The sequence below is a fragment of the Peromyscus maniculatus genome, chromosome 10 (assembly GCF_049852395.1).
Source record: "Peromyscus maniculatus bairdii isolate BWxNUB_F1_BW_parent chromosome 10, HU_Pman_BW_mat_3.1, whole genome shotgun sequence".
NCBI classification, from domain to species: Eukaryota; Metazoa; Chordata; class Mammalia; order Rodentia; family Cricetidae; genus Peromyscus; species Peromyscus maniculatus.
The window spans coordinates 97,547,604-97,574,703 of NC_134861.1; the positions used below are offsets into that span (position 1 = coordinate 97,547,604).

At 40.1% G+C, this 27,100-nt stretch overlaps 1 protein-coding gene across 1 annotated transcript in view; it reads right to left on the minus strand.

The window, feature by feature from the left end:
• Positions 1–4,073: 4,073 nt before the first annotated feature.
• The window catches only part of LOC102909282 (ATP-binding cassette sub-family G member 3-like), a 55,584-nt gene continuing 32,557 nt past the window's right edge, over positions 4,074–27,100 (minus strand). The window contains exons 10-15 of the mRNA XM_076546855.1: positions 24,554–24,643; positions 20,480–20,604; positions 14,985–15,133; positions 8,771–8,860; positions 7,881–7,966; positions 4,074–5,557 (exon numbers count right to left, since the gene is read on the minus strand). Coding sequence (XP_076402970.1) covers positions 5,404–5,557; positions 7,881–7,966; positions 8,771–8,860; positions 14,985–15,133; positions 20,480–20,604; positions 24,554–24,643 — 694 coding nt within the window. The 3' untranslated portion in view covers positions 4,074–5,403. The remainder of the gene's footprint in view (positions 5,558–7,880; positions 7,967–8,770; positions 8,861–14,984; positions 15,134–20,479; positions 20,605–24,553; positions 24,644–27,100) is intronic.

Sequence of the window (27,100 nt, forward strand, 5' to 3'; positions counted from 1 at the left end):
GTGGGTGCTGGGGATCTGAACTCAAGGCCTCCTGATGTACAGTGGGCACATTGCCAATGGAGCTGTCTCCCAAGTGCCCATTTACTCCATTTTAAAGTGTACAAGTCAGTGATGTACTCATGATGCTGCACAATACCACCATGATGCATCACTAACTAAAGTTTTCCAGAATCTTAAATGAAGTCTCATGCTCTTAATTATCACATTCTCTTTCCTCCCCTGTCCAAGTCTGTGGTACTCTCAACTCCACTTTGTTCATGAATGATGACTCTAAATGCATCATGTAAGGAAAATCATACTAATGTCCTTTCGTGTTGTACCCACCTCACTTGGCATGATGTTTTCGATGTTCTTGCTGTACCACATATGTAAGATAGTCTATATATTTTTAGGGTGAAATAATATTCCATTGTATGCTGTCACCACATTGTATTGTCTATTCATCTACTAGTCTTCCCTTTCCTTCTTTTTTTTTTTTTAAAAGATTTATTTATTTATTATGTATACAGCATGTATGCCTGCAGGCCAGAAGAGGGCACCAGATCTCATTACAGATGGTTGTGAGCCACCATGTGGTTGCTGGGAATTGAACTCAGGACCTCTGGAAGAGCAGTCAGTGCTCTTAAGTGCTGAGCCATCTCTCCAGCCCATCTTCCCTTTCTTATAGCTTTCCAAATTTACCCAACTTAACAGGGCCATGGACCAGCTGTCTACAATAATATCTCAGTGTGCCACAGACCCCATTGGTTTCTCAATGGAGAAAAATAATATAATGTTGACATTTGACATCTGGCCACCATAGGGCACACACATGTACACACACAGACACATGCACCTCACTCAGTATATAGCTTGCGCGCGCGCACACACACACACACACACACACACACACACACACACACAAATAAAATTGGGAAAGTGGTAAATTTTATGCTATGTATTTACCTATTAGGGAAAGAAGGGGGTTGTATCTTCCATTTCTCACTGAGCCCCACCCCCAGCACAGCAATTTCTGTTTTATTATGCAGGAAGCATGCCCATGTCATGACAAGAGCTGTTCTCAGGGCAGAGACCACGGCAGCAGACTGAGCATGGCCTCCATCTCCTGTTGTTTACATCTCACATGGCCATTAGAACAGCAAACCAGCCCCTTGCTGTGCACTTGAGGATGTCTGGGAGAAGTTGGCACAGGGGTCTAGCTCATGAAAGAGGCTGGACAAGGACTCAAGGAGCTTCTATGAGAGGCTTTCTGTGACTGAGGCATCTGAAGAGAAAGCCAAGGCTTCAGTCTCAGTGAATAAATAAATTTCCTCCCTGTTTCACAAAGAAAACTGAAAGAGAGTAGGGTCAGGAAACACACCAAGGTGGGGGTGGAGGGAGTAGAAGCCAAAGGGACAAGTTTCTAGAATATCAAATGCAATGGAACCGAAATCCAGAAACCTGAGACACCTAGAAAATTTGGCAAAGATGCTGAAAAACACCCATATTACTGATGAGTACTATCCTGCTGTGGAAAAATACTGAATGAAGAACTTGTGAATTTAAATTATAGAAAAAAAGGGAAATAATGACCTGTGAAGGTGCAGATACAACAGCTATAAAACCATACTCTGTAATCTCTAGGAATGCAAAAGATCTTGGGAACCAGCAGATCTAGGAGTGGGCAATTATTACAAGAGGCAGTTTCCACAGAGACTGATGTGCAAGGCAGGGCCCAAACATCTGTGTCTCAGCAATGTTCCTCAGGAGAGCCTCTTTCCAAATTCAATTCCACTGAGTTAAGCTGTAGCTTAAGAACTTTCTGATCAGAGTCCCCCTGAAATGTCACAAGAGCCATTTCATATCACAAGAACCCTGTCTTTACTGCAAATATAGCCAAAGCCCCTAGTCAAGACTCCTGAGCCACTACATCACCACAGAGGAGTATCCAGCTGTTCTGGCTGGTTTTATGACAAGTTAACACAAACTAGAGTCATAAAACAAGAAAGGGCCTCAGTTAAGGAAATGCCTTCATAAGATCTAGCTGTAAGGCATTTTCTTAAGTGATCAGTGGGGAGAGACCAGTCATTGTGTGGGGGGCTACCTCTGGGCTGCTAGTCCTGGATCCTATAACAAAAAGACTGAAGGAAGCATGTGAAGTAAACCAGTAAGCAGCACCCCTCCTTGGCCTCTGCATCAGTTCCTTCCTCCATGTTCCTGCCCTGGCTTCCTGTAGTGATGAAGAGTGATATAGAAGGATAAGCCATATAAACTCTTTCCTCCCCAACTTACTTTTTGGTCATTGTATTTCATTAAAGCAACAGAAACTCTAAGACACCATCCATAAATCTTATTTAATGAGCTCATCAAAGATGTTTTATGGTCACTAATTATGTGTGTGTTAGTTTTTGTTTTGAGGTTGTGTCTGTTCTAGTCCAGGGTAGCCTCAAACATACCAATCTACCTGTGGATGACCTTGAACTCCCAATCTTTCCACTTCCCAAGTGAAGACACTGTATGCATGCACCACTATCAAGTTCATTGATTTTTTTTTAACTTAGAAGGAACATAGGTTTTTATAATGTATTTTAGAACCATGCTTTTAAAACAGAATCAATACAATTTTAATGGACCAGATAATGGCCAATGATGGATTCATTCGGTATTACATTTGGTGGATGATTGCTTATATTCTCACTGTAAAGATGAAGATGTAAAAATGTAAAGAATGTAAGATTTTCTAGGAAAAATTTTCCTTTTCCACGTAAAGGAAATTTGATTGATTGCCTGTCATGCTTGTTATCGATGAGATGAACTAATATGCAATAGTTAATAACACTATCTTGAAGCTTAGATTCTTTTACTTATAATCTAGTTTGTGAACTTAAAAAAAATTAACCATTGCTGATTTACAGTGTAACAGAAACCAAATTTAAAATGTCTTCATTAGATACTGTTCTTTTTTATATTTGTAATCTTTATTTAAAAGTTTTTGACAACTCCATATATGCACATAGTAATTTCAGCCATTCTTACTCCCTCCCATTTTTATTATTTCACTTTCAGCCCCTTCAAATGCCCCTCTTTTCAAGTCCCTTTCTCACATTCATATATTTGGGTTTGTCTTGTGACCCATAGTTTAACCAGAGTTATCTGTGCGACTCTGGGTTTTAGAATATCCTCTGGAGCCTAGCTGGCTCTCCTCTATGTATGTGAGATCAATTACTGCTTCTACCCATAATCTGCCAGTAGCAATAGTTCAGCAGAATGGAGTACGGTCCTGATGAGTCCCTCTCTGACCCTTGCTGTGCTGATGAGGGACCCAGTTTAGTGCAGGCATCTGTAGATGTTGTGAGACAGACCATGGTTGCAATGGCTGTGTGTGTCCTGCACACAATAAAGCATTTCCAGCCCTTCCTGTCATCTTCTGGCTCCTGTACTCTTTCCACTCATCTTCCACACTGTCCTAAGCTTTAGAGGAGATGGTATACATGTCCTGTTTAGGGTTAAGCACTCAAGTGTCACTTACTCTGTTACCTGGAGCAGCCATGAGCCTCTGCATTCACCACATTTCATTACAGAGGGAATCTTTTTTTGGGTAAAGCTGGCTGTAGCATTTGTCCATGAGTATAAGTATAAATATTTGAAGACAGTTTGCGATCACACTTCTTTAAATAAGTGTAAAAAATTTATACCAAAGAATCTAAGACCCCAGTTGTTAGTTTTTAGGTTGGATTTACACAACAACAACAAATTAAGTTTTGCTGCTGTAGAAAGCAGCCTTCAGCACCCCAGGATTTGAAAGGGAGCCACAGTGTCTGTGGACTAATCACTCCATTGACTTTTCTATCTGAGGGAGTAAAACTTATTTCTCTGGGGCCAAAAAACAAGGGAAACTAACACACACACACACACACACACACACACACACACACACACACACACACACACAGACACACCCCTCCAACATGTCAGGTTCAAATGTAGGGTGTTGATGGGTGGCAGCCTTCAGCAGGTCAGAGAAACTGAAGAGGAGATGCAGAGCAGGTGAACTAACGAACAGACAAACAGACAAACAAGGACTTATCTGAGTGTCAAAGCTTAGATCTTCATTTTATTATTGTTTCCATTGCTTGTTCTACTCTGTCCTTTTTCTGTTCTGTTCTTCTACTCTGATGTTTCCCTTCTTCCTCTTTCCTGATGGCTTCCTTCTCACTACTTCCTGATGACTTCCTTCTCACCACTTCCTGATGACTTCCTTCTCACTACTTCCTGATGACTTCTTTTTTTTCCTTTACAGCTTATATACTTTTTCAAGCAATATAAATCTTTCAAGCAATATAAAAATTACAATGTGGTTACATTCTATTTTTAAGTAAATGATTATAATGAATATCAGTAAAAAAAAAAGTTTCCCATTTCTCTATATATGAGTAAACATTTTACATATTACATGTGAAAAACAAATTGTCCCAAAGTACCCACATACAGTTAAACATTTATCTTTTAGAATTCTCATAGATCAGGAGCCTTTGAGCCATAACTGTTACAAAGGCAGTAGTTTTTATAATTGGCAGAAAAATGGGTTACTAGTTTAAATTTTCGTATTTTAAGAGTTCTGCCGAATTATCTTAACTAACCATCCAACTCTTTTTTTCTAGTTACATGAAGTATTATTTAAAGCTTTGTTTTAGCTATGATGCACTCCAAAATCCATGAACACATTTCCCAATATTAAAAAGAACGTAAGCTAATTCCTGGGTCTTGGTTGTTTTCCTTAATCATTCACCTAAACCATAGTCTATAGGCTCCTCAAGAGAAACTCATAAGTCTTAGCTGCATGACACTTCCTTGGTCCAAATTTCTATCAATGTAGCCCGTGATTCATTGGGGGAAGAGGGAGGACAACACTATATCTTATATTTACCTATAATAAATTTCCCACTAAACTCACCTCTATCATAATCCCTTACTACATGTGTTAAAAACCCTTATTCATCAAAATTCTATTTAAACTACCACTATTATTGTATAAAATCATTACTTCAGTTAAGCAGTACTGCTTAAGAGGAAATCATCTTTATAATAATCCACAGGAAAAATGCCCAGTAGAATGGGATATTTCCACAAGATAAACATAAACATTAAGGCAGTGGGTATTCCCCCACCCCCATTCACACAATTCATTCCAGAAAAAAAAATGGCAGCAGCAAACATGTAAAGGCACAGCAGTAGCAAGAGACATTCAGAAGCTGAAGCCCCCTTGGCCTTGCCCATCAGAGATTCACCCATCAGTGCCTTGCACGCTGGTGACTTTCCTGAAACTTCAGTGCCACCTTCTGCTCCTCTGACACGGCCACACACAGGTAAAGTTTTAATTTATTTTCAATGTCAGATGAATTCAAAGAAAGTGGAGGAGTGATTTTAAAAATGTCTCTTTTTCTTAAGAACTAATAGTTGCACATAGGTAATTGATAAAAATATAATCATTATACAAGCTAAGGCCACATGATTCTTCCAGAAGCCCCATGATGAGAGATCGATGCCCTGGATCGTCAAGTATTCTTCACCAGTACACCTGTAATTCAACACACACAAAAACAATGTCAAAGTTTATTCAGTACATTCACTGTTGCTTCCTTTTGAAAACTCAGTTTCTACACAACATTAAAATTTTCTTCTTTATATTTAATTGATATTAGTAATGATGTATTTACTATTTTGTTATATATTACATCAATCTAAACTACCTGAATCAGGTTCCTTCGTTAATTTCAAAAACCATCCAAAGAGGCATAGCTATCACATCTATTTAAAACCATAGAGGAAGTCGGCTCAGTAATCTAGGCCGATTTTAGAGAGTCACACATTAAGATCCAACTTTGTAGTGTTCACTGTGTCATTCATTTCTAAATCTGCAATGCTGCCCTCTCCTCAAAGGGCAACGGCATGGATGAAGGACTTGTTTCTCCTGAAGTGGAAAACCTCAGCTTCCTAATGACACACAGACTCACTAAGAGATCAATCTTTGTGCAGTTCTGCTGACTAAGTACACAGTTGTGTAAAAGAACACAGCATCAAATTCTAGAACCAGGATCAGAGGAGACCAGGGATTTTGGGCAGGAGTCAGTCAATTCCTGTCAGATCCTTTACTAAAAGAGCAGTGACAACCAGGGATGCTCAGCTATGGAACATCCCCAGCAGCCCAAGGCTACAGACAGCCTGGGTAGCAGTTGGAACACAGCAGGATTCAGGGGTCCAGACACAGGTTAGAAAAGCAGCAGCTGCTAAAAGTTCTGGATACACTACAATCACCACCTGTGTGCCTCCATCCCTCCATCCCTGTGTGTCTCCATCCCTCCATCCCTGTGTGTCTCCATCCCCTGTATCTCTTAGGATTTAATAGTTTTCAAATCCACTGAAAGGGCAGATTTCTTCCTCTTGTGAGGTCTGTGGATGACCCACCTCTGGTTTCACTTTACCCATATGTTTGTGAAATATTATTTTAACATGTGTTACCTTTGTTTGTGATGTGGAACATCTGTTTAATGATGCAAAGATGCAATGCATTCTTTTATGCTGCATTTGTTTAACTTTATGAAACTATTATTTTGCCTGTCTAAAACACCTGATAGTCTAATAAAGAGCTGCCATACCAATACTGAGGCAGGAGAAAGGATAGGTAGGCCTGGCATACAGAGAGAATAAATAGGAGAAATATGGGGGGAAAAGGAAAAAGCACAAGAGAGCAAGGAGAGGAGGATGCTAGGGGCCAGCCACACCACCACACAGCTAGCCACAGAGTAAGATTGAAAATAAGATATACAAAATAAGAAAAGGAAAAAGCCCAGAGGCAAAAGATAGATGGGATAATTTAAAGTTAAGAAAAGCTGGCAAGAAACAAGCCAAGCTAATGCTGGGTTTTAATTATTAAGTATATGCCTCTGTGTGTGATTTATTTGGGAGCTGGGTGGGGGCCCCCTAAAAGAGTAAAACAACCAACAACACTTTCCACATTCTTCTGACAAAAGCTAGTAAGGAACTTCTATTAGGATACAGACCACACCAGGAGAAAGGAGATATGGGAAATAAGATACTCCCTCATACTTGTTTTCTTATCAGTAGTTCAAACATAATTTGGGTTACTATTATTCAGTATTATTTTGAATATAAGGAGAGATTGAGCATATCAGCATGTTCCTCTCTCATTTATAGATCAAAATCAAATCAATGAGAGCAATTGTAGAAAGGGAAGATATTGAAACTTTAAAACAATACACTTTAATTTTATTTAAAAAATTGTTTCTATTTTCATGGTATTAGACAAAAATGATATCTCCTTCTCAATACACTGAAATATGTGTTTCTTTCATTGCAGGTCATATCCTCTGGTAAGATATTTTACACACACACACACACACACACACACACACACACACACACACACACACACACACACACCAGTCTTTGATTTCTTGAAGTCCTCTAGAATGTAAGGCAGAGGGAAGGCCCTGAAATCTGACAGGTAAAACTCACTCACTTTAGTCCTTGCTACCCTGATGTTCTTGGGCTCTGCTCACAGGTACCATAGTCTATACATGTAGAAACTGAGTGTCCTTGTTAACTATCTGAGTAGCTTAGGTCAAACTCAAGTGTTCTGAATCAAGGAACTCAAATCCACAATCAAGACACCAAAATCATTTTTAAATGCCCCCAAAGAACCCTTTCTGTACATTCTACACCATAGAACAGTAGGATCAAAACACATCCGTGTGTGCATTGGTTACAGTGATTCTCTCTGGGGAACCAGGAGAGGACAGTGTTAATCCTGAAAGGATGGGTTTCCCCTCCAAGTTTAGGAGCATTCTCTGTCCCCATTATGACACTGAACTCAAGCTTACATTACATAGTTCAGACATCTACTGACTTCTGTTGTGTTATGTTCTGGACAGAAGTTTTGTTCCAGGAATTCATTGTGCTGCAAAGCCTGTAACACAAACAAAATCAGAGAAAGGCAAAGAGTTTAATATTTCCATAAGTTTCGAAAGAATAATTACAGCTATAAATTCAAGACCAGTCAGGACTGTAATTTCCAAAAATATTTTTAAATGAACAACCTCCACCAAGTTCAGTCTGCCCAGCAAAGCAGTGCCCCTCCCTCACACTCAGGAGTTCAGGATTGAAATGATGGGGCTTCCCAACTACTAAGAGGTGGACTCTCCAACTAGATTACCTCAGGCACCTCCTTCTCTGCCCAGTCCATAACCATGTAAACACTGATGTTAAAACAATACTATAGATTTATAGTAACAATATTTCTTGTTTCTTTTCATCAAAACCAGTTGAGATTATGGGAGTAAGAAAGTCTGTTAAGACATACTTTACTGCAGAGAAAGCTTGACATAGCCAATATGGCTATGGCTATCACATGATTTTTATTCTTTTAATTTCCTGATATAAACTATATATCTTAGTCCTTGATCCTTTCATTATTCCTTATTGGGTAGAATCACAATTGCATGCTTTTCATCATATCAACTATCTTCTCTCTTTACCCTGAGATTTTTCTCACCCTTTATGTCTCTCAAATAACATATGACTGCGGAAAACCCCAGATGACTCACTGACCTTTGGCTAGAATTAACAGGAAAGTTCTCATCTTTTGCTCCTGGAAGGAAAATCCTGGGCAGCTGCTGGTTAGAGATTACAGCTGGGGAAAGGACTGGGTTGGGATTCATTTCAGTTGCTACAGTTGGAGACCTCAAGTACAGTGACAGACAGGACAACTTACTGTAAATCCATAATGAGGAATGCTGAAGTACTGAATCCATGAGAGCCCAGGTACTAAGCTTCCTGAATATAGTGACAGACCTGAGATAAACTACAAAGAACAGAAACAACAATTAGAACCAGTCCAGTGACTAAGAATTCTAGACAAGATCCTCATGCTTCAAGAGTTTTTTCTTCTCAGACCAGCTCTTTAAAACATTCTTTCAATAAACTCCAAACAGAATTCTTCACTCTTTGCAAAGCCAAGGGTCTCCATGGTTTTTAAAAGAAAGACTGTCACCCCACTCTACAGGAGCCAAACCCTCAGATGCTTGTGTTGTTTGTCTTTAAAAGGGGCATGTAACCTATGCGTACCCTTTAAACTTCAAATATATCCATCCTTCATGTTTAAAAGATTAATAAGTTCATTATAATATCTAACTTATGTAGATATTATAAATGATGAACAAGGGTGAGCCAGGGACAGCTCTGAAGTTCACATAAACCTTGTCCTATCCACTCTCAAGTACAGTAGAATATGTAAAACAATGACTGTGTGCGTGCATGCAGACTGCACCTGACCAAATGCTTCTACAGAAAACACAACAATTGGCATCAAAACTAGTTTTCAAACTTTATACAATAACCAGTTGTCTTAGTTCCTTTGCTGTGGCTGTGATAAAACACCATGACAAACAGACAAGTCGGGAGCTTTTCTAAGTACAAATTACAAACATAATGGGAAAGAAAAGAGGGAAATAGTCTCATTCACAAAAACCTCAAAGAAGGGGGTGAGTGGATGGGAGGGGAATCTTGGAATAAATCTAACCAAATGAAATACTTGTACAATAAAAACTTTAACACATTGAAAAGAAAGCTGAAGTTACTAGACAACAGACCTCCCATGCTTAAATATCGGTACAATAAATAATTTGATAATATCAATCTTACCAAAAGCAATCAACAGATTCAATGCAATCCTCATCAAAATTATAATATAGTTCATATAAACTGAAAAAAAACAATACTAAATTTCACATGGAAATACAAAAGTCCCACATTAGCAAAACAAGCCTGAACAACAGAACTGTCAGAGGTATCATCACCCATTGGTGAAAGAATCCATCCCCCTTTTGTGTGAGGAATAATTCATCTTCTCTATTGATAAGAGGATTCCAGTGGACCTGTCTGCACATCTGGGAACGAGAGCAACAGACTCTAGCAACCTTCAGCACCCCATGTGTCCCTCTCTCATAAAGAGGACAATATGCCATTTGCTCTGGTAGGGCCAGGGTCCCATTCAAAGGAAAAGGACAATTGAGCCCAGGGATGTCCTGCCACACAATTGTAGCAATCCCTCCTTGGGCACATGTGCTATGCCGTGAACACAGTTTACCTAAGTATTCAATTCTCTACATCAGTTTTATAAGTACATTTACAAAAAGTATAAACAAAATGAACCCTACAAACACATACTTTAGGTAATGAGGTATTGTTAGGTTCCTTTTCAAAATTAATTTTAAGGAATGCCTGAATGATCCAAAGGGAACAATTTGGGACATATGTACTTGTCCATCCAGGAAAGCTTCCTGATTATTTTTTTTAAGTAAGTGTAAGACTAGACACTCATCAAATTGATCTTTTAACAGAAAAACTGTTTGAGTTACATTAAAAAGTTTTTATTATCATTAAAAAATAATAAACAATACTTTCACATCTTAATTTTAATGATTTTCCTTGTGCTGAAATTGTCCATTTCCCCTGGGCAATGATGTCAGCAGCCTTTCTCTTGGGTGTAAAGTGTCCCACCTCTTCAACCTTCTGGACTGTGCTCTCAGTTAAAGTTACAGGAAGGGGCCTCCCAGGTCTCTTTCAATTTGTTTTCTGTTTTGTTTTTTTTTGTTTTTGTTTTTTTGTTTTTGTTTTTTCAGATTTTTTAGCAGTATTTGGTCCCCAGCAAGAAACTGTGGGCTGTTAATTTTAGCAGAGGAGTCTGGGTAAAAACTTTGTAGCCTAAGAGAAAGCAAAGTGGAGGAGAGATCCTTAACACAATTGATGAGAAACTGATTTTAATTTCCCTGGTGGTAAGGCCTGTGGACTCCCTAAGATAGGAGACATGTAACATTCATGTGGAGAGAGGCCTCCAGCCCTTCTGAGAAAAATTCTAATCTTAAACAAATCTCTTTCATTCTGAGTTACTCGAAGATAGTCTTCATCATACCAGCGGCAGCATGGGGAAAGATGGAGGCCTCTATCCATCTGAGGAGGTGTGCATTCCTATCAGTGTATATTAAAGTGTTCTTTTATTTGTTTACTTGTTTCTCTGGTATTTGTGGAATTTCATCTGGATTCTAACCAAAGGCCAATCTAGTTCATAGAATGTAGGGAGACTTCCAGGAGCCAGTTTATCATCATAATATCCCATGTACTCCTTCTGAAATTTTCACCCATATATTCTCTCAGATAAACTTACTCTGTTATGAACCTATATTCCCTCTTAAATATATAATCACAGGTGGGAAGTGAAAAGAGGAGGGGGTCACATAGGCCTCACCCATCTTACTTATATACACACATTTAATCCTCTTTAACCCTCCACCAAAGCACCGCAGTCACTGTAGAACCGCATTTCACTTTTTAAAATCTTCTGTAACAATGCTCAGGCAGCTCTGGGCTCTGGTAGGTGACAAGGCTTCCCTTCTACACTCTGGGGTAGAAGGACCAGAACCAGTGGACAGAACTCCTTGACATGGATCCTTGGCCTTGTTCTTTCCTCTGTGCTGTGGGGTCCTTGCTCTGGGATGGCAGCAGAGACAATCTCCTACAGATGGACTGGTCCACAAGCACCATGTTTCTCTACTGCCCCATGCCCTGAGAGTCCAGTATCCCAGCAATGAGGGAGGTGAAAACACCATCCCTGTACCCCAACAGGAGCACCCAAGGATGTTTCAGACTTTTAATCCTAAGAACCAAAATGACAAGGCTTCCTTTATAGAAACTAGTCTACAGTCCAGGCTAGCAGCCATAGAAGAGGACTCTGAGTTCAATTCTGAATAGGATGGGGCAGAATATTCCATCAGTTTCTATTTGTCTCCTGTCTGTGGTGACTTGCAACTTGATTGGGTGTTGTCACTATAGGCAGTGACCTAGAAATGCTGAATTATGGGAGAGGGGTCCCAGGAGACATGAGGTGAAGTTACAAGTATACTCAAGGACAGTGACCACACCACCTGGCTCTTTTCTGCTTTTCTTTTTCTTGGGGGAAAGAAGTACGCTGGACAGACAACTACAATGGCAGTGACCATCCATTCATTTCTGATTGTATTTATGGCCTGCTCTATGAGATGGAAATCATGTCTGACACTGTGGCTAGTGGGGTCCCAGGTCCCAGAGGAGAATCTACTGTTGTTCTTCTGAATGGATGTGGTATTAAACTGACTTCTAATGAGTTGTTTTGACACCTATATATTAGCACATCTCAGACTTTCATCAGAGAAGCTTCCTTTTGCAGGAGACAGTGATTAACACAGATTCACCAGAGGTCAACACACAGAGAAGAGAGACTACAGAGGATCCAGCCCTGAATGGGACATCTGTATATCACACCCCTCCTCCCAAGGATTAAGAATCATGATGTAAGAGGCTAGAGGGATTGTAAGAGCCAGAGGCTGTGGGCAACTACAACAAAACACGGTTCTCCTGTCACTATTGGACAGTGACACCTAGGAATGCAGTGCAGTGTGACAACATGGGAACACATGTACAAGATCAAGTCAGAGAAGATCCCTGCATGGACGGGAGAGGTGGACATGACCTCCTACCCCTACCTGAGGAGCTACTGGCAGTTGATGGCTGCTGGGAGGGGGATCCAGTTTTCTTTAAGCATGTGGCCCCTGGGGGCCTACCCATGCTGCAGTAGATGGCCCTAAACAGAGGCACATGTGGGCAGTGCTAGGTAGACCCAGGGATTTACAAAGAGCCAAACAAAGCCTGAGTCAGGGAGGGGAGAGTGGAGAGAGTGACAGGAAACGCAGCTGTTACTTTCCTGTTGCTGTGATACAGCACCATGATCAGGGAACTTGTAGAAGAGAGAGTTCCTTTGGCCTCAGGTTTCCAGAGTGACAAGAGGCCATCTTGGCAGGGAGGTATGGCAGCAGGCAGCAGGCTAGGAAGTGGGAGAGGAAGCTGAATGCTCACATCCTCGTGTGACAGTGCAAAGACGAGAGGGAAGAGGAAGGGGACAGGACTATAACCAACCAAGACCCTCCCCCACCCAGGGACAGACTTTCCCGTAGACGAATTTCTAAATAGTCTTATTAAATAAAAAACACGGAGCCAGAAATTGTGGTAAAGGCAAGATGGTCCTTCAGGTTCCTGCTTCACAGAAGAAACTGTCAGACATTCTACAGGACACAGAGAGAAGTGACTGTGAGACTCTAGACCTATGGGCTGAAGATGGATGCCCCAACATTACAGAGGAACTTTGGGGAACTCTCCAGACAGGCAGTTGTCTGTCACTCTAGATTTTTGGAAGTTGCTTAAATGTTCTTCCTCCTTACTGAGGTAATATTATATCTTTCTGGGGTCTTTGATGTAGTTGAAGGCTGGATAGTTACAATTATAATTTTCCTTGATTATGATAAAAGATAAATTAGATATAAAACTTTAGACTCAAATATAGGATAGATAGAATATTTTCTTTAATTTTGCCAAATACAAATAAACTAGATATTATAACTGTAATTCTTGCTTGATAACTGTTTTTGTTATATATAATTTTACTGTGTTAAAGTTAAAATCTTCCTTTTTGATTAGACAGAAAAGGGATGTCATTCTGTATGCTGTGAATATGTGTTGCTCTGATTGGTGGATAAATAAAACACTGACTGGCCAGTAGCCAGGCAGGAAGGATAGGCGGGGTGAGCAGGTAAGGAGAATTCTGGGAAGATGAAGGACTGAGTCAGGAGTCGCCAGCCAGATGTAGAGGAAGTAAGATATGAATTTCTAACTGAGAAAAGGTAACAAGCCACATGGCTAAACATAGATAAGAATTATGGGTTAATTTAAATTTAAGAGCTAGTCAGTATTAAACCTGAGCAGTTATAATTAATATAAACTTGTGAGTGATTATTTTATAAGCAGGACACAAGACTGTGGGGGCATAGTGGGACTGGAGAAACCATCTGATTACACTTTTTCCATCAAATCTCCATCTCCCAGTGATCCCAGAACCTCTCTAACAGCACTACCAACTATAAAACAAGTGTTCAAGTCCCTGAGCGTTAGAGGACATTTCTCATTCAAAATTCCACAGGGAAGGATTTGGGAGGGAGAAAATAGCACAGACTTCATCAGAACACTTTATGTGTATTTAAGAATCTCTCAAAGAAAAATTAATTAATAACATATTTATTGAAGATTTACATTACTGGATGTCATATATATATGGCCATATAAAGAGGAAATATAAACAAAACTTAACACTTTCTCAATGACATGCATCTGCCATTGCCAAGCTACAGTATGCTCTTACACTAGCAGAAAAAAATATGACTATTAAGATACTAAATAGTTTTATTTACTTGATATGCTTTTTGGGAAATGGGGGATCTGGTTCCATTAATCAGTTGATTCATTTACATTAAGTGTGTAATTCATGGGCATGAAAGACTAAGACTGAATAACCAATTACAGACAGATGAGAAGTATGCTAATTCAGGAGACTGATTACTACTTAGGAGTCTGGAATCTTCCACTATTTCTAACACTTTTCAGAACACAAGTGAACCCTGAGATATACTCCTCCTACTGTACACGACCTTTGATCTTCCACTGAAGCTACTAAATAAACCAAATCACCTCTGCTGTGGTTAAAACAGCAGGCAAGTCTCTCACACCAGCATGAAAGAAAGGCTGCAATCTGTCTTGCTGTGGGGGAATCAGCCAATCATACCACTTTCTTGAAGTTCCAATTTATTATGGTTTGTAATATGATCCCAAGAAATGTCTGGTAAGAGTTCAATTCACTAGGAAGGGCAAGTTAACTACATCATGGTACTGACATCAGAGCAGTAGCCACAAAGCCTAGGAGGAAAGGCGGCTCCTTCTCTCCTACAGACCACAATAAGCTTTAGCATAAGACCTCATGTGCCAAGTACTGATGTGTCAAGCATGTACATGTGCAAGAAGGAACACAAGGAAAATTTTCCTCTTAGAAAAACACAATTCACACTCACCAGCATGGGCATAAAGTAGAGGACTTGTGTTAGTACAGTTGCTTCATTCATCACTGCTCCTAAACACAGCGACAGGGAACTGGCAGAACAAGCCAACATCATGACAGTAAATATCATAGTGAAGAAACTCTTCACATCTGTTTTTACTCCTTAGAAAGAAAACAAGTGGGGTCAGTTCAGCTACCAAAGTCCAGACCATTGTCCAGTTTTCAAATAATACTTCAATCACCAAAACATCCAGTAACAATTTTACAGCTACCCTACTGTTCTAGGTCTCTAATTTAATTGCTTCCTTCCATGTGACTACATAAAATTGTCTTAATTTTATTTAAAGATTTATTTGATTTTTATTTATGTGTATCTTGTGTGTTGTGGGAATGTATGCCATATGTGTGTAGTTGCCTTTGGAGGCCAGAAGAGGGAACCAGATCTCCAAAAGGTGCAGTTACGGGCAAATGAAAGCTGTCTGATGATGTGGGTGCTTGGAACCAAATCTGGGGAGTTTGGAGGAGCAGCTTGTGCTCTTAACCAAAGAAACATCTCTCCAGCCTCATCATATGGCTTTATTTTTATACTTTCCATGAAATACCTTTCTATATAATGCCTATTCTCTTTTCTACATAATTATGACCAATTATGAGATCCTGACATGTACAACTGGCCAAAATTCTACTGCATTCTCTCACAAGAGAATCAACAAGAGAAGATGTTCACATCCACATTTCCCTGTGTTTATTATAATTGCATTAGTTAAAAAAAAATTGTCTGGGTGGTGGTGGCACACACCTTTAATCCCAGCACTCGGGAGGCAGAGGCAGGAGGATCTCTGTGAGTTCGAGGTCAGCCTGGTCTACAGAGTGAGATCCAGGACAGGCACAAAGCTACACTGACAAACCCTGTCTCAAAAAAAAAAAATTGGGATCAGGACTGTACCAGTTAGTTTTTTGTCAACTTAACACAAGCTAAGGTCTTATGGGAAGAATAATCTCGTTAAGCAAATGCTTGGACTACTAACAATAGTGGAGAGGGTGCCTGAACTGGTCCACCCCAGTAATCAGATTGGGGAATACCCTAACTGTCATCATAGAGCCTTCATCCAGTAACTGATGGAAGCATATGCAGAGATCCACAGCCAAGCACCAGGCTGAGCTCTAAGAGTCCAGTTGAAGAGAGAGAGAAGAGGGATTCTATGAGCAAGGGTATCAAGATCATGATGAGGAATCCTACAGAGACAACCAAACCAAACCAATGGGAATTCATGGGACTGGACTAGGCCCTCTGCATAGCAAAACAGTTGTGTAGCTTGGTCTGTTTAAGGGATCCCTGGCAGTGAGATCAGGATCTATCCCTGGTGCATGTGTGGGATTTTTAGAGCCCAGTGTCTCTGGTGACACACTTTGCACAGCCTTGGTGCAAGGGGAGGGCCTTGGACCTCCCTCAACTGAATGTACCAGGCTCTGCTGGCCTCCCATGGGAAACCTTGCCTTGGAGGAGCTGGGAATGGGAGTTGTCTTGGGGGAAGCTTGGGGGCAAAAGGAGGGAGGAAAGAGGGATCTGTGGTTGGTAATGTAAAATGCATAGAAAATTTCTTAACAATAAAAAAGAATAACAAAAAGAAAGAAAATGCTTCCATAGATTGGCCTGTAGGCAAGACTGTGGGGCATTTTCTTCATGAATTATTTATGTGGGAGTTCTTAGACAATTGTGGACAATGCCATCCCTGGGCAGGTGGTCCTGAGTTCTATAAGAAAGCAGGCTGAGGAAGCCATTAAGAGCAAGCCAGTAAGCAGCATTTCTCCATGGCCTCTGCTTTACTTCCTACCTCCAGGTTCCTGTCCTGAGTTCCTGCCCTAACTTGCCTTCTAGAAGTACATTGAACTGTAAGATGAAATGGACCCTTTCCTCTCAAAGTTGGTTCTGATCATCATGTTCATCACTGTGCTAGAAACCTAACTAAGGCAAGGATTAAACAACCTTGTAGTGGTTTTAATATCTAGAGGACAGGAAGTGCCTCCAACTTTAGTTTTCCCTAGGAAATCACCATATAACTGCTATGTAGGAAGACAATGGGTTCCACAAGCTGATTTGTAATCTTAAGGAGCTAAGGCCATGAGTCATACACAGTCCTATGTTTTTATAATAGTCACAAGGACACAGAGTCTGGGGGAACTGAGTTCCATAGCTAATTGCTTTCTAAGTTATTATGATTAAGATGGTGTTTATAGCACATGTATGGGTATAGTTGTATGTTTATCATGATGTATACATGCCATGGTGTTCATGTGCTATGGTATGTATGTGTCATGGTCATAGTGTATATGTGGAGTTGAAGGAAGGACATCTTTCTGGGGTGATTCTTTCTTCCAATGTGGATTCTGAGGATCAAATTCAGGTTGTCAGATTTTCAGGACAAGCACATTTCCTATAATCATCTCATGGCTTAAATGACTGGTTCTGAATGATAAATCTCTTATAAAACAAAGTCTAAGCTGTATCAGTGCTTATCCTTGAAAGTGTGTGTGTCTGTGTGTCCATATGTGTATGTGTATATGTCTGTGTGTGTCTGTGTAAGGATGTGTTCATGCCTCTGTATGTGTGTGTGTTTGTGTGTCTATGTTGGTGTCCCTGTGTGTATGTATGTGTTTATGTGTGTGTGTGTTTGTGTATGTATGAAAATTACAGAATCTAAACAGTCTAGGATGAGGCCTAACCATATGCACAGATGAGTCTGTGCATACATCTTAAATAACAATTATATAATGTAATTTCTACAAACCCCAAATTTACTGTCCTCTCTTTGTAAGATGGTAGAGGCAGACAATGTTGTAAATATGTAAGAGATAACTTTTCTTTCTTTCTTTTTTTTTTTTTTTTAGGTTTTTTTTTTGTTTTGTTTTGTTTTTTGTTTTTTGTTTTTCGAGACAGGGTTTCTCTTGTGTAGCTTTGCGCCTTTCCTGGAACTCACTAGGTAGCCCAGGCTGGCCTCAAACTCACAGAGATCCGCCTGCCTCTGCCTCCAGAGTGCTGGGATTAAAGGCGTGCGCCACCACTGCCCGGCCCACTTTTCTATATTTTATTTGCATATAGAGACACTTACACAGAAACACAGAGAAAATGTGCAGCTGGACTAGAGAGATGGCTCACTGATTAAAAGCATGTGCTGTTATTACAGAAGCCCTGGATTCTGTTCCCAGCAAGCACTTGGTGGCTCACATTCTGTAACTCCAGTTCAAGGGGATCTGATGTCTTCTTTTTGCTAAAAATGGCAGTACTGCCAAAAACTTTTTTTTTTCCAGCTTGAAATGAAGTTTCTTTCCTAAGCACTGCTAGAAAGCTTAGATTTACTTCCAAAAACTCTGAGAGTGAACAAACAGCTTGCCTCACTGGAAATAATTAAATCGCTATTACTGTTCATCAACAAGTCATTTAAAACCCTTTAGAAAACAAGGGAAAATGGTCCTTACACTGGGAGATGGGTTCAGGTGTGAAACAAAGCTTATGAGATTGAATTGTGCTTCAGATTCAAGAGAGAAACATTAACATCATTAAAAAATGCTCATGGTAAACTTAAAACAGTTTTAAAATATTAAGAAGGGGGAAAATTGAGCACTTGGTAAGGAACATGGATCATACAAAAGTCAGCTCCAATGACACTCCTCTAGAGGAACTGGAATGAAAGTAGCTGAACCAATGTTCCTGATATTTGAGGTTCCTTCCTGCAGTCTGGAGAAGGCAGGAGACTTAGGGGACTCTCAGACTGCTGAGGAGTTAGGGACAGAGGTTTTATCGCTGGTTAATACAAACTGAAAGGAAACAGATCAATACAGGCTCCTTTGAGAAAGTGCCTTATATTGTCTAATAGCTGCACAGAGTTTTTTGTTTGTTTGTTGTTTGTTTGTTTGAATACAGTAGTCTCGCCATTGCCCTAAAGCAGGGTTTTTTTTATGGTAGCTGGGTGAAGATAGCAATGGCGGTCTGAATTGTGTCGATGGGGGAACTGGGATAAGCTTGGGGAAAAATGACAGTCCCTAGCTAAGAAGCCATCTACTGCAGGGTACTTCTCTGCTGGTTCCGGAATGGCTGAAAGGACCTGGTGGGAAAGGTGAGTGGGGAAAAATAGCTTTACCCCAAGGATTACAGACTTGACAATGATATTATATTGTACAAAGAGCTACATGTAAGGACAGTAAAGTCACTTAGAAATACATTCTAGCAGGGGAACCTGCTAAATGATGTAGGTTTGGAACCCCACTCCAACTAGACCAGCATGAGAAAATGACTGTTGTAGAATTGCTACCTGAGCAATCCAGAAACAGAATGCCCCTTAGGAGGTTTTTCTTTTCATTCTCTTTTCTTCCATTTTGGGTTTGATAACTAATAGTCTATTCTTAATTTCTATTTCTTAAATGAAGTCCAAAGAAAATCACTCTGTGTCTTGTTGGAAGATACTGTAAGTGGTTCAGTTAAGAAATTCCTTTTAGGTGTTCATTGGAAAAAGTTAGTTCTGCCAAGAAGTTCTTTCTAGTGTAAGTAAATTCTCTTAAGAAATTCTAATACTTCTATAGAGTTTCCTTAGAGATCTCTTGTAGATAAGTGCTGATGTTGAATGTGAGTTTGTAAGTAAATATGTGCTGATGTTGAATGTGAGTTTATAAGAAGTGTACATGTTAAATGTAAATCTAAATGCTTAATGTAAGCTAGCAAAAAAGTGTAAATATGTATAGTGGTAATAGTTCAATAAATAGAGTTTTAAATATGTATAATGATGTTTATACCAGAGTTATGTTCAGGTTAATGAACCAGAGTTTGGTAAAAAGCTAAGGGAACCTTTTAGTTGGGTGTAGTTTATTGGATGCAGTTTGCATCGGAGTTCAAGTTGAAAAGGGGCTTGGCACAGCTAAAACTGTTGTAGACATATTAAGACCCATTCCCCAAAAAAGATATACCATCTCTATCATCCTTTCCTCCTTTATTGGGGGTGTGGCAGCTATGGAGATCACTGTGGATGTTTGTAAGCTTAGTGGAAATGTGGGCAGAATTGAGATAAGCTTATAGTATCCCCTCCTGCCAGAGGATGAGTACCCAGGAAGACAGATCTCAATCTACCTGAGGGGCCTGGGGGGCTCTTTAAAAAATTAAGAGGGGGACCCGTGGGAGCCCACAGAAGATTGTGAGATCAGAGTTTGCCTGACACAGCAGAGCTGCATGAGGAGATGATGTGACCATAAGCAAGGTTGCCAGGTGTCTGGGATGGTTTGCACTTGGCTGTGCCTGGGTGGGGTCCTTTTGCTCCTCCCTTTGGCATTCCTTTAAAAGCCCTTTGGCAGAGACAGTCGGGGCCTGATGGATAAGGATCCAGGCCCTCCTGAGGATATTCTGTTTCTGTCTGTCTCTCTCTCTCTCTCCAGCTCTATTTCTACCTAATATTTCCTACTGCTCTTGCTCAAGTACCCTGGGGAAAATTGGGGGTGGGATGGCCCCCCTGAGTTACTTACCTGCTATGCTGAATACTATAACAGTAAATATAGTACTTGGCAATAGCCTCCTGGGTACCAGCTCATACAGCAATTTCCCAAGGAAATATGGTAACACTCTGTAGTATCCACTGGTATGCTCATGTCTACAGAGACAAAGATCACATTATACATCCTTAGATTAGTCCAGAAGGCACAGGTGAGATGCTGGCTACACTGACTTCTGCCACCACAGGGAGCCTAACAGGACAGTGTCCCCTGTGCTCCAGGCTGACTCCCATACACGTCCCCATCTTAGGGATCAGCATCCCTAGGCCAGCATCCTGATGACATTCTCACTAGGATTCTCCCCATTAGAGAACTCTACCCTGTTTTGTCCACTCTGGTCACACAACAGCCGCTCCAGGGAAACAGCCCAGTGTGTCCACTCTCCTCAGAGTCTCTGCCCCTCTGAAGCTGGCTCCCTGAGGAGCAGCTCATTCCTACCTCACCTCAGACAGTGGTCACGGAGACTTCTCTCCTTCCAGTTCTCATGAAGAAGGTGACACTGTCACTCTGAGGTCACAGTGCAGCTTCAGGACACTACACCCTTCTCACTTTAGGACAGATGTACTCCTTCAATAATCTCTCTGTACAACCAAGAATCTTCACCAGATACCAAATCTAATCCTTTCCCTTCCAGCCCTTCAAGATCCCAAGCTCTTTCCCTCCCAATGTCTTCATTTCATATCTCTCTCTCTATCTCTCTCTCTCCATATATATATATGATCACCAGTGCTGGCTGGCCTTAAATTCCATATGTACCCAAGAATGACCAGCCTCCTGTGTTGGAGAATATTATTTTAAGGTGTGTTACCTTTGTTTACATTGTATTTGTTTAACTCTGTGAACCTGTGTTACTGTGCCTGTCTAAACACCTGATGGTCTAATAAAAAACTGAAAGGCCAATAGCAAGACAGGAGACAGGATAGGATGGGCTGACAGGCAGAGAAAATATATAGAAGGAGAAATCTGGGAGAAAGAAGTAGCCAGAGAAGGAGGAGGACTCCAGAGGCCATCCACCCAGCTACACAGCAAGCCATGGAGTAAGAGTAAGATTTATAGAAGTAAGAGAATGGGAAAAGCCCCAAGGCAAAAGATAGATGGGATAAATTGAGTTAAGAAAAGCTGGCTAAAAACAAACCAAGCTAAGGCAGGGCATTCATAATTAAGAATAAGCCTCCTGTGAATGATTTATTTGTGAGCTAGGTGGTGGGCCTCCCAAAACCATAAGAGCAAATGGTGCTTTAATTTCCACAATGCCTGAAAAAGCTTTAAAACACACACACACACACACACACACACACACACACACCCCTCCTCTAAGAATTTCAGCTGGACAGTTTCTGCCAGTCAGCAAGCCGTTGAACATCTAGTGCATTAAGTAGGAACAACACACTACATAAAAATGCCTGCCACAGTGCAAGCATCAGCATTCTAGAGCTCTAGGAAGGTTGAATGCAGTTAGTCTTGGTCAGACAAACCTCCAACAGGCTACGAGTTTCACTCTTGGTTTTCAGAACCCAAGAAGTGGGAAGAGCCAGCTGAGAGCTGCATGTGGAAGATCCAGATGTAGGTTAACAATTTAAAGGTTTGCTCATATGGTCAAAAAAGGTTGAAGATACACAATAAAAGAGGTCCAGATGAAAAAAACCTCTAAACAGGTTACAATATGTTTAACAATATGAATAGGTTTTTTAAAAAAGAGGTTATAGTCATAGAAAAATAGTTTATAAAATAAAATCTTTAAAGAGAGAATAAAAAAAGTCACATAAGTTAAAAGGTATACAAAGAATCTGGATCCTATATAATATTATATTGATTTTGAATTTTTAAATGCTGAAGAGAAAAGACTGCTACTAAGACAGATGAGATTGAAAAGACTGCTAAAATAACCCAGCATAGATACTTTAAGAATGCATTAACTTTAAATAAAGTCAAAAGCTATATTTGTCGAATAAAAACAAAAAAAAAAAATGCTTTGGAGTTTTGTTCCCACAGGATCTGAGAGGCTATAGATTCCTTCATGTTTAATATGGATCAGGGTTGATTAGGTGAGACCTCCTGAACATTGACAGGTGGTATCTATCAACAAAAATTACTGCTGATTCTCTCAAGACTTGGTGATTATCTCAAAATTTTCTCTCTGGGACCCTAAAGAGACTTTGTCCACAGACAGCAGGAAGAAGATTGGAGAACATAATGGCCACATTCTCAAGAGAGATATGGGAGGCTTTTTGCTATTTGATGGGTTATGGATGTTTGTTATCATTTAGGGGAATATAATATATAGATACAAATTTATATATATATATATATATATATTTGTTATACTGTATATATGTTTCTACTCTTGTTTAAAGGATTTTTAAATATTGATAAAAATTTAGTTATTTTTGTTACAAAGTATTGTATATATGCTTCTATTCTTGTTTAAGGTACAGTACTTATGTAATTTATTTAAAAAGTAAGATAAAATTCTAGTTTTTAAGAGTTATTATTATGCACTGTATAGGATAATCAGGAAACATAGGTTAATGATTAGTCATTTATAACAATTAAATTTATAGATATACTAGATATGTTTTCTAGATTAAATATGTATATTTTAGATACATGGTCTTCAAATCTTTCAAAGACCTACAGAATATAACATTTAAAATGTTTTGTTAACATAGAATTTTTCATGATAATATGTTCCTGGCAGCATTAATTTACTTCAGAGAAAATGAGGGGCATTGAAGAAACTCCTTATGGAGTTTGCTTTAATTATGGCAAGGTTAGTCACAGAGCAAAAAAAAAAAAACTGTTCATGCTTTTGACCACTGACAATATGCTGTGCAGACTGCTCATGCAGGACAAAATAATATTGGAGAATATTTATTATTTTAAGGTATGTTACTTTTATTTATGTTGCAATTACTTAATTTTGCAAAGCTGTGTTACTGTGCCTGTCTAAACACCTGATGGTCTAATAAAAAACTGAATGGCCAATAGCAAGACAGGAGACAGGATAGGATGGTCTGACAGGCAGAGAAAATATATAGAAGGAGAAATCTGGGAGAAAGTAGCAGCTAGAGAAGGAGGAGAACTCCAGGGGCCAGCCATGCAGTAAGAGTAAAATTTATAGGAGTAAGAGAATGGGAAAAGCCCAGAGGCAAAAGGTAGATGGGATAAATTAAATTAAGAAAAGCTAAGGCAGGGCATTCGTAATTAAGAATATATAAGCCTCCTGTGAATGATTTATTTGTGAGCTGGGTGGTAGGCCTCTCAAAAGAGTGAAAACAACCAACAAAACTCCCCCCAACTTTTGGGATGACAGAAATACAGCCATTCTCAGGTTTATGTGTGTGGTACTGTGAATCTAACACAGGATTTCAGGCACACAAAGCAAGCACTCTACCAACTGAGTGAGGCCCTCAGCTCATCTCTGATGACTCCTCTCTTTGGCATGCACTTGGAGGCAAATCTTGACCATCTTTGAGAGCAGTGAATCCTAAGCATAGGCCACCAGGGAAAGGTTCTTCCCTGTTTACAAAGCACAGGAGATAAACAGCCCTTTTATATTCAGCTGCTGTCTGACTCTTACCAGCCCCCATCAAGAGGAGACTCTCATTCTTGTGCAGCTGTGCCTCTCCAACCCCAACGTGCTGCTGAACCCACCACACTTAAGCTCTGTGGAACCCCTGACACCCTTATTTGGGGGAGGTTTCATGAATTTCTGGTTATTTTCAGCCCCCTACTACTGTGTCGTCTGCAGCACTAAGATCTGGTGATCTCACGCCAAATTTTAAGCTTTCTCTGAGCAGGAGATATCTCTGCTCCTGATTTCCCATTCATTTTTCATTGATATTAGTAATCTCTTTACATACTTCAAAACATATGGGGCCACAACAATGATGAACACAAACTTTCTTTGTTTACATTTCAACTGAACAAATAAGAAAAAAAGGAAAATACTGGTATTTCATAAGATAACATCCTAGGCCCAACTATGAATGTAATCAGCTTGATCACCAGCCCCTGATTTCTGCTTCTGGAGAAGGGGTTACTTACAGAAAGCGATCCCTTTTGATCATAACGTGCTCAAAGGAAGTCAAGCCTGTCACACATCCAAAGCCTGTGACCATGAGGAGCAAGGAGGCTCTGCAGGGACAGAATAGAGGCAAAAGCAAACAGCAGATTCAACATTAGAATTAGAATGATTTTTTCTCCCAACACAGCTTGTTCCATAGATTAAATAACATAGCATAGAATTTTCCCCCCCAAAAAAAAGGGGGGGGGCAGGACTGGAGAGATGGCTCAGCAGTAAAGACTGCTTGTTGTAGTTGGAATTTGCTCCACTCATGACCTTGGGCTATCTGGCCTGATAGAGGTGGTGCTTCTTGCCTGTCTATGTGACCTTGTATAAGGGAAGTGGGAGGGGGTGCTGAGCTCTCTATTGGACTGGAAGGCTTGTTGGTGCATGGTTCAGGCAGTGTGAAACAGTCATATACATCCATGAAGAAAATACTCATACACATAAAAATAAAATATGTTAAAAAAGAAGGAAAATTTACAACTGTTCTGGTTAAAAAGGTCAGGAAGTATGAGTCTCATAAGATATTTTCCTCTCTGTCTCCACAGCAGTATCTATTAATTGAAGTGTGTCCTCTGAAATCCAACAATTGGATAATGATGCTTAATGTAATGATTCTAGAGTGTGTAATTTAGAAGTTAATTGATTTTAGATGGAGTCATGAGAGTGGAGCCCCATAATGTCATCTGTGTCCTCATCATGGGAAGAAACAGCAATGCAGTGTCTGCCAGGAGAGGGCTGAGAGAAGGTGTCCAGACAGGAAGAGCCTGGGAGACAATCCTCACCTCAGACTCTCACACTGCAGTGTGGAGACACATTTGCTTTTAAATTCACTGAGCCTGTGATATGTAGTCATGGCAGCCCAACCCATTACTTCAATTTAACTAACAAAGTTGGTAAGCATCATTCCTAATGTATAAATAGAGAAACATAAAGATTAATAAAACTACAAGGAGTTTTCATATTCAGTTGACTGTGTTGATTCACAGAAGAGTAAGAATGAAAACATGAAACAGTGGAGGGAATCTCTACTCAATAGCTTACTGCAGACATGGACTGTAGAGACATCTTTAAAGCCTTGATGGTTATGCATAAAATAGGCCAACAACTTCCTGCATGGTTTCCAAAGAGCTCAAAAAATAATTCAGTCATGTTTATTTATGAAGAAATAATGTGTTGATGTGATAGGGTAAGGTAAGCAGGAGGCGGGGAATAAAAGGCCCTCAGCAGTTATCTGTTTCCTGGACACACATGTCAGGTTCCTCTAGACAGATGCATGATTGGGTCCTAACAGCCAGCTACATAACACCTTCTCAACTGACAGTCAGAGGTCAGTGACTCTCTTTATTTAGGTACACAGTGATGGTTAGATGTCCAGATCAGATGAGGGGGGAACCTCAGTGGAGAATAGTTTCCTTCTACACTAAAGAAAAATTCTATTTTACACCCCACCAAAGGCCAGATTAAAGAAAAAGGTTGAAAAAAAAAAACACATTTGAACAAGTAAGACTCTGAGAAGAGCAGGAAGCAAGACCTCCAAACTCCTGGACTTGGGAGACAGAGGCATGAGGACTGCTGCAGACTGAGGCCAGCCTGGGCTACATGACAAGTTCTGGGCCTGTCAGGTCACAACTGTGGCCCAGCCTCAAAGGTCCAAACAGAGTAGAGTACCTAGGCACCCAGTGACCAACCATAGAACTCAGGACCTGGGCACCCCATGACCAAACAGAGCAGAGGACTTGGGATTCCCTTCCTCTCCTAATGAGCCAATCTTGTTTTTAAGGCTCATCTGTTTAACTTTACTAAATGTACAACTTTTTCTCTCCAATCTTCTATTCCCACACACAACCATTCTTTGGTACTCAGGGCATTTTCTCTATGTCTCCAATAAGTTGTCCTCAAGTTCTGTTTGTGTTTACTTTCATATATTTTATCAACAAATCCAAGTACTTAGAAAGGGAACCTTATGGCCCTGGCTATACTTAACCATATATACTACATCTACTTTCTCATCTGACTTTTTAGATAAATAATTGTAGATTAACAACCTATAGCTACACATTTAAGGTCTAACACTAATATGCTAATATGTTCCATCCTGGGATCATCTGTAACAGTCATCTCACTGAAGACTAACTTCTGATCCACACAGAAGGCAATTCATAGAAGAACTGATTTTTTTTTTTTTTTTTTTTTTTTGGTTTTTCAAGACAGGGTTTCTCTGTGTAGCTTTGTGCCTTTCCTGGAACTCACTTGGTAGCCCAGGCTGGCCTTGAACTCACAGAGATCCACCTGGCTCTGCCTCCCGAGTGCTGGGATTAAAGGTGTGCACCACCACCGCCCGGCGAAGAACTGATTTTTATGTTTATTCTTTCCTTCAAAACTACTCAGTGTTTCCACACATCAAGACAGATTTGTAGAGCTGTGGAGCTGGTCATTACTATTTTTCTTCAGACCTCTGGAAATCACCTCTCCTATCCAAGTGTCATTATGGTCATGAGATTCATTATTAATTGTATCTCAAA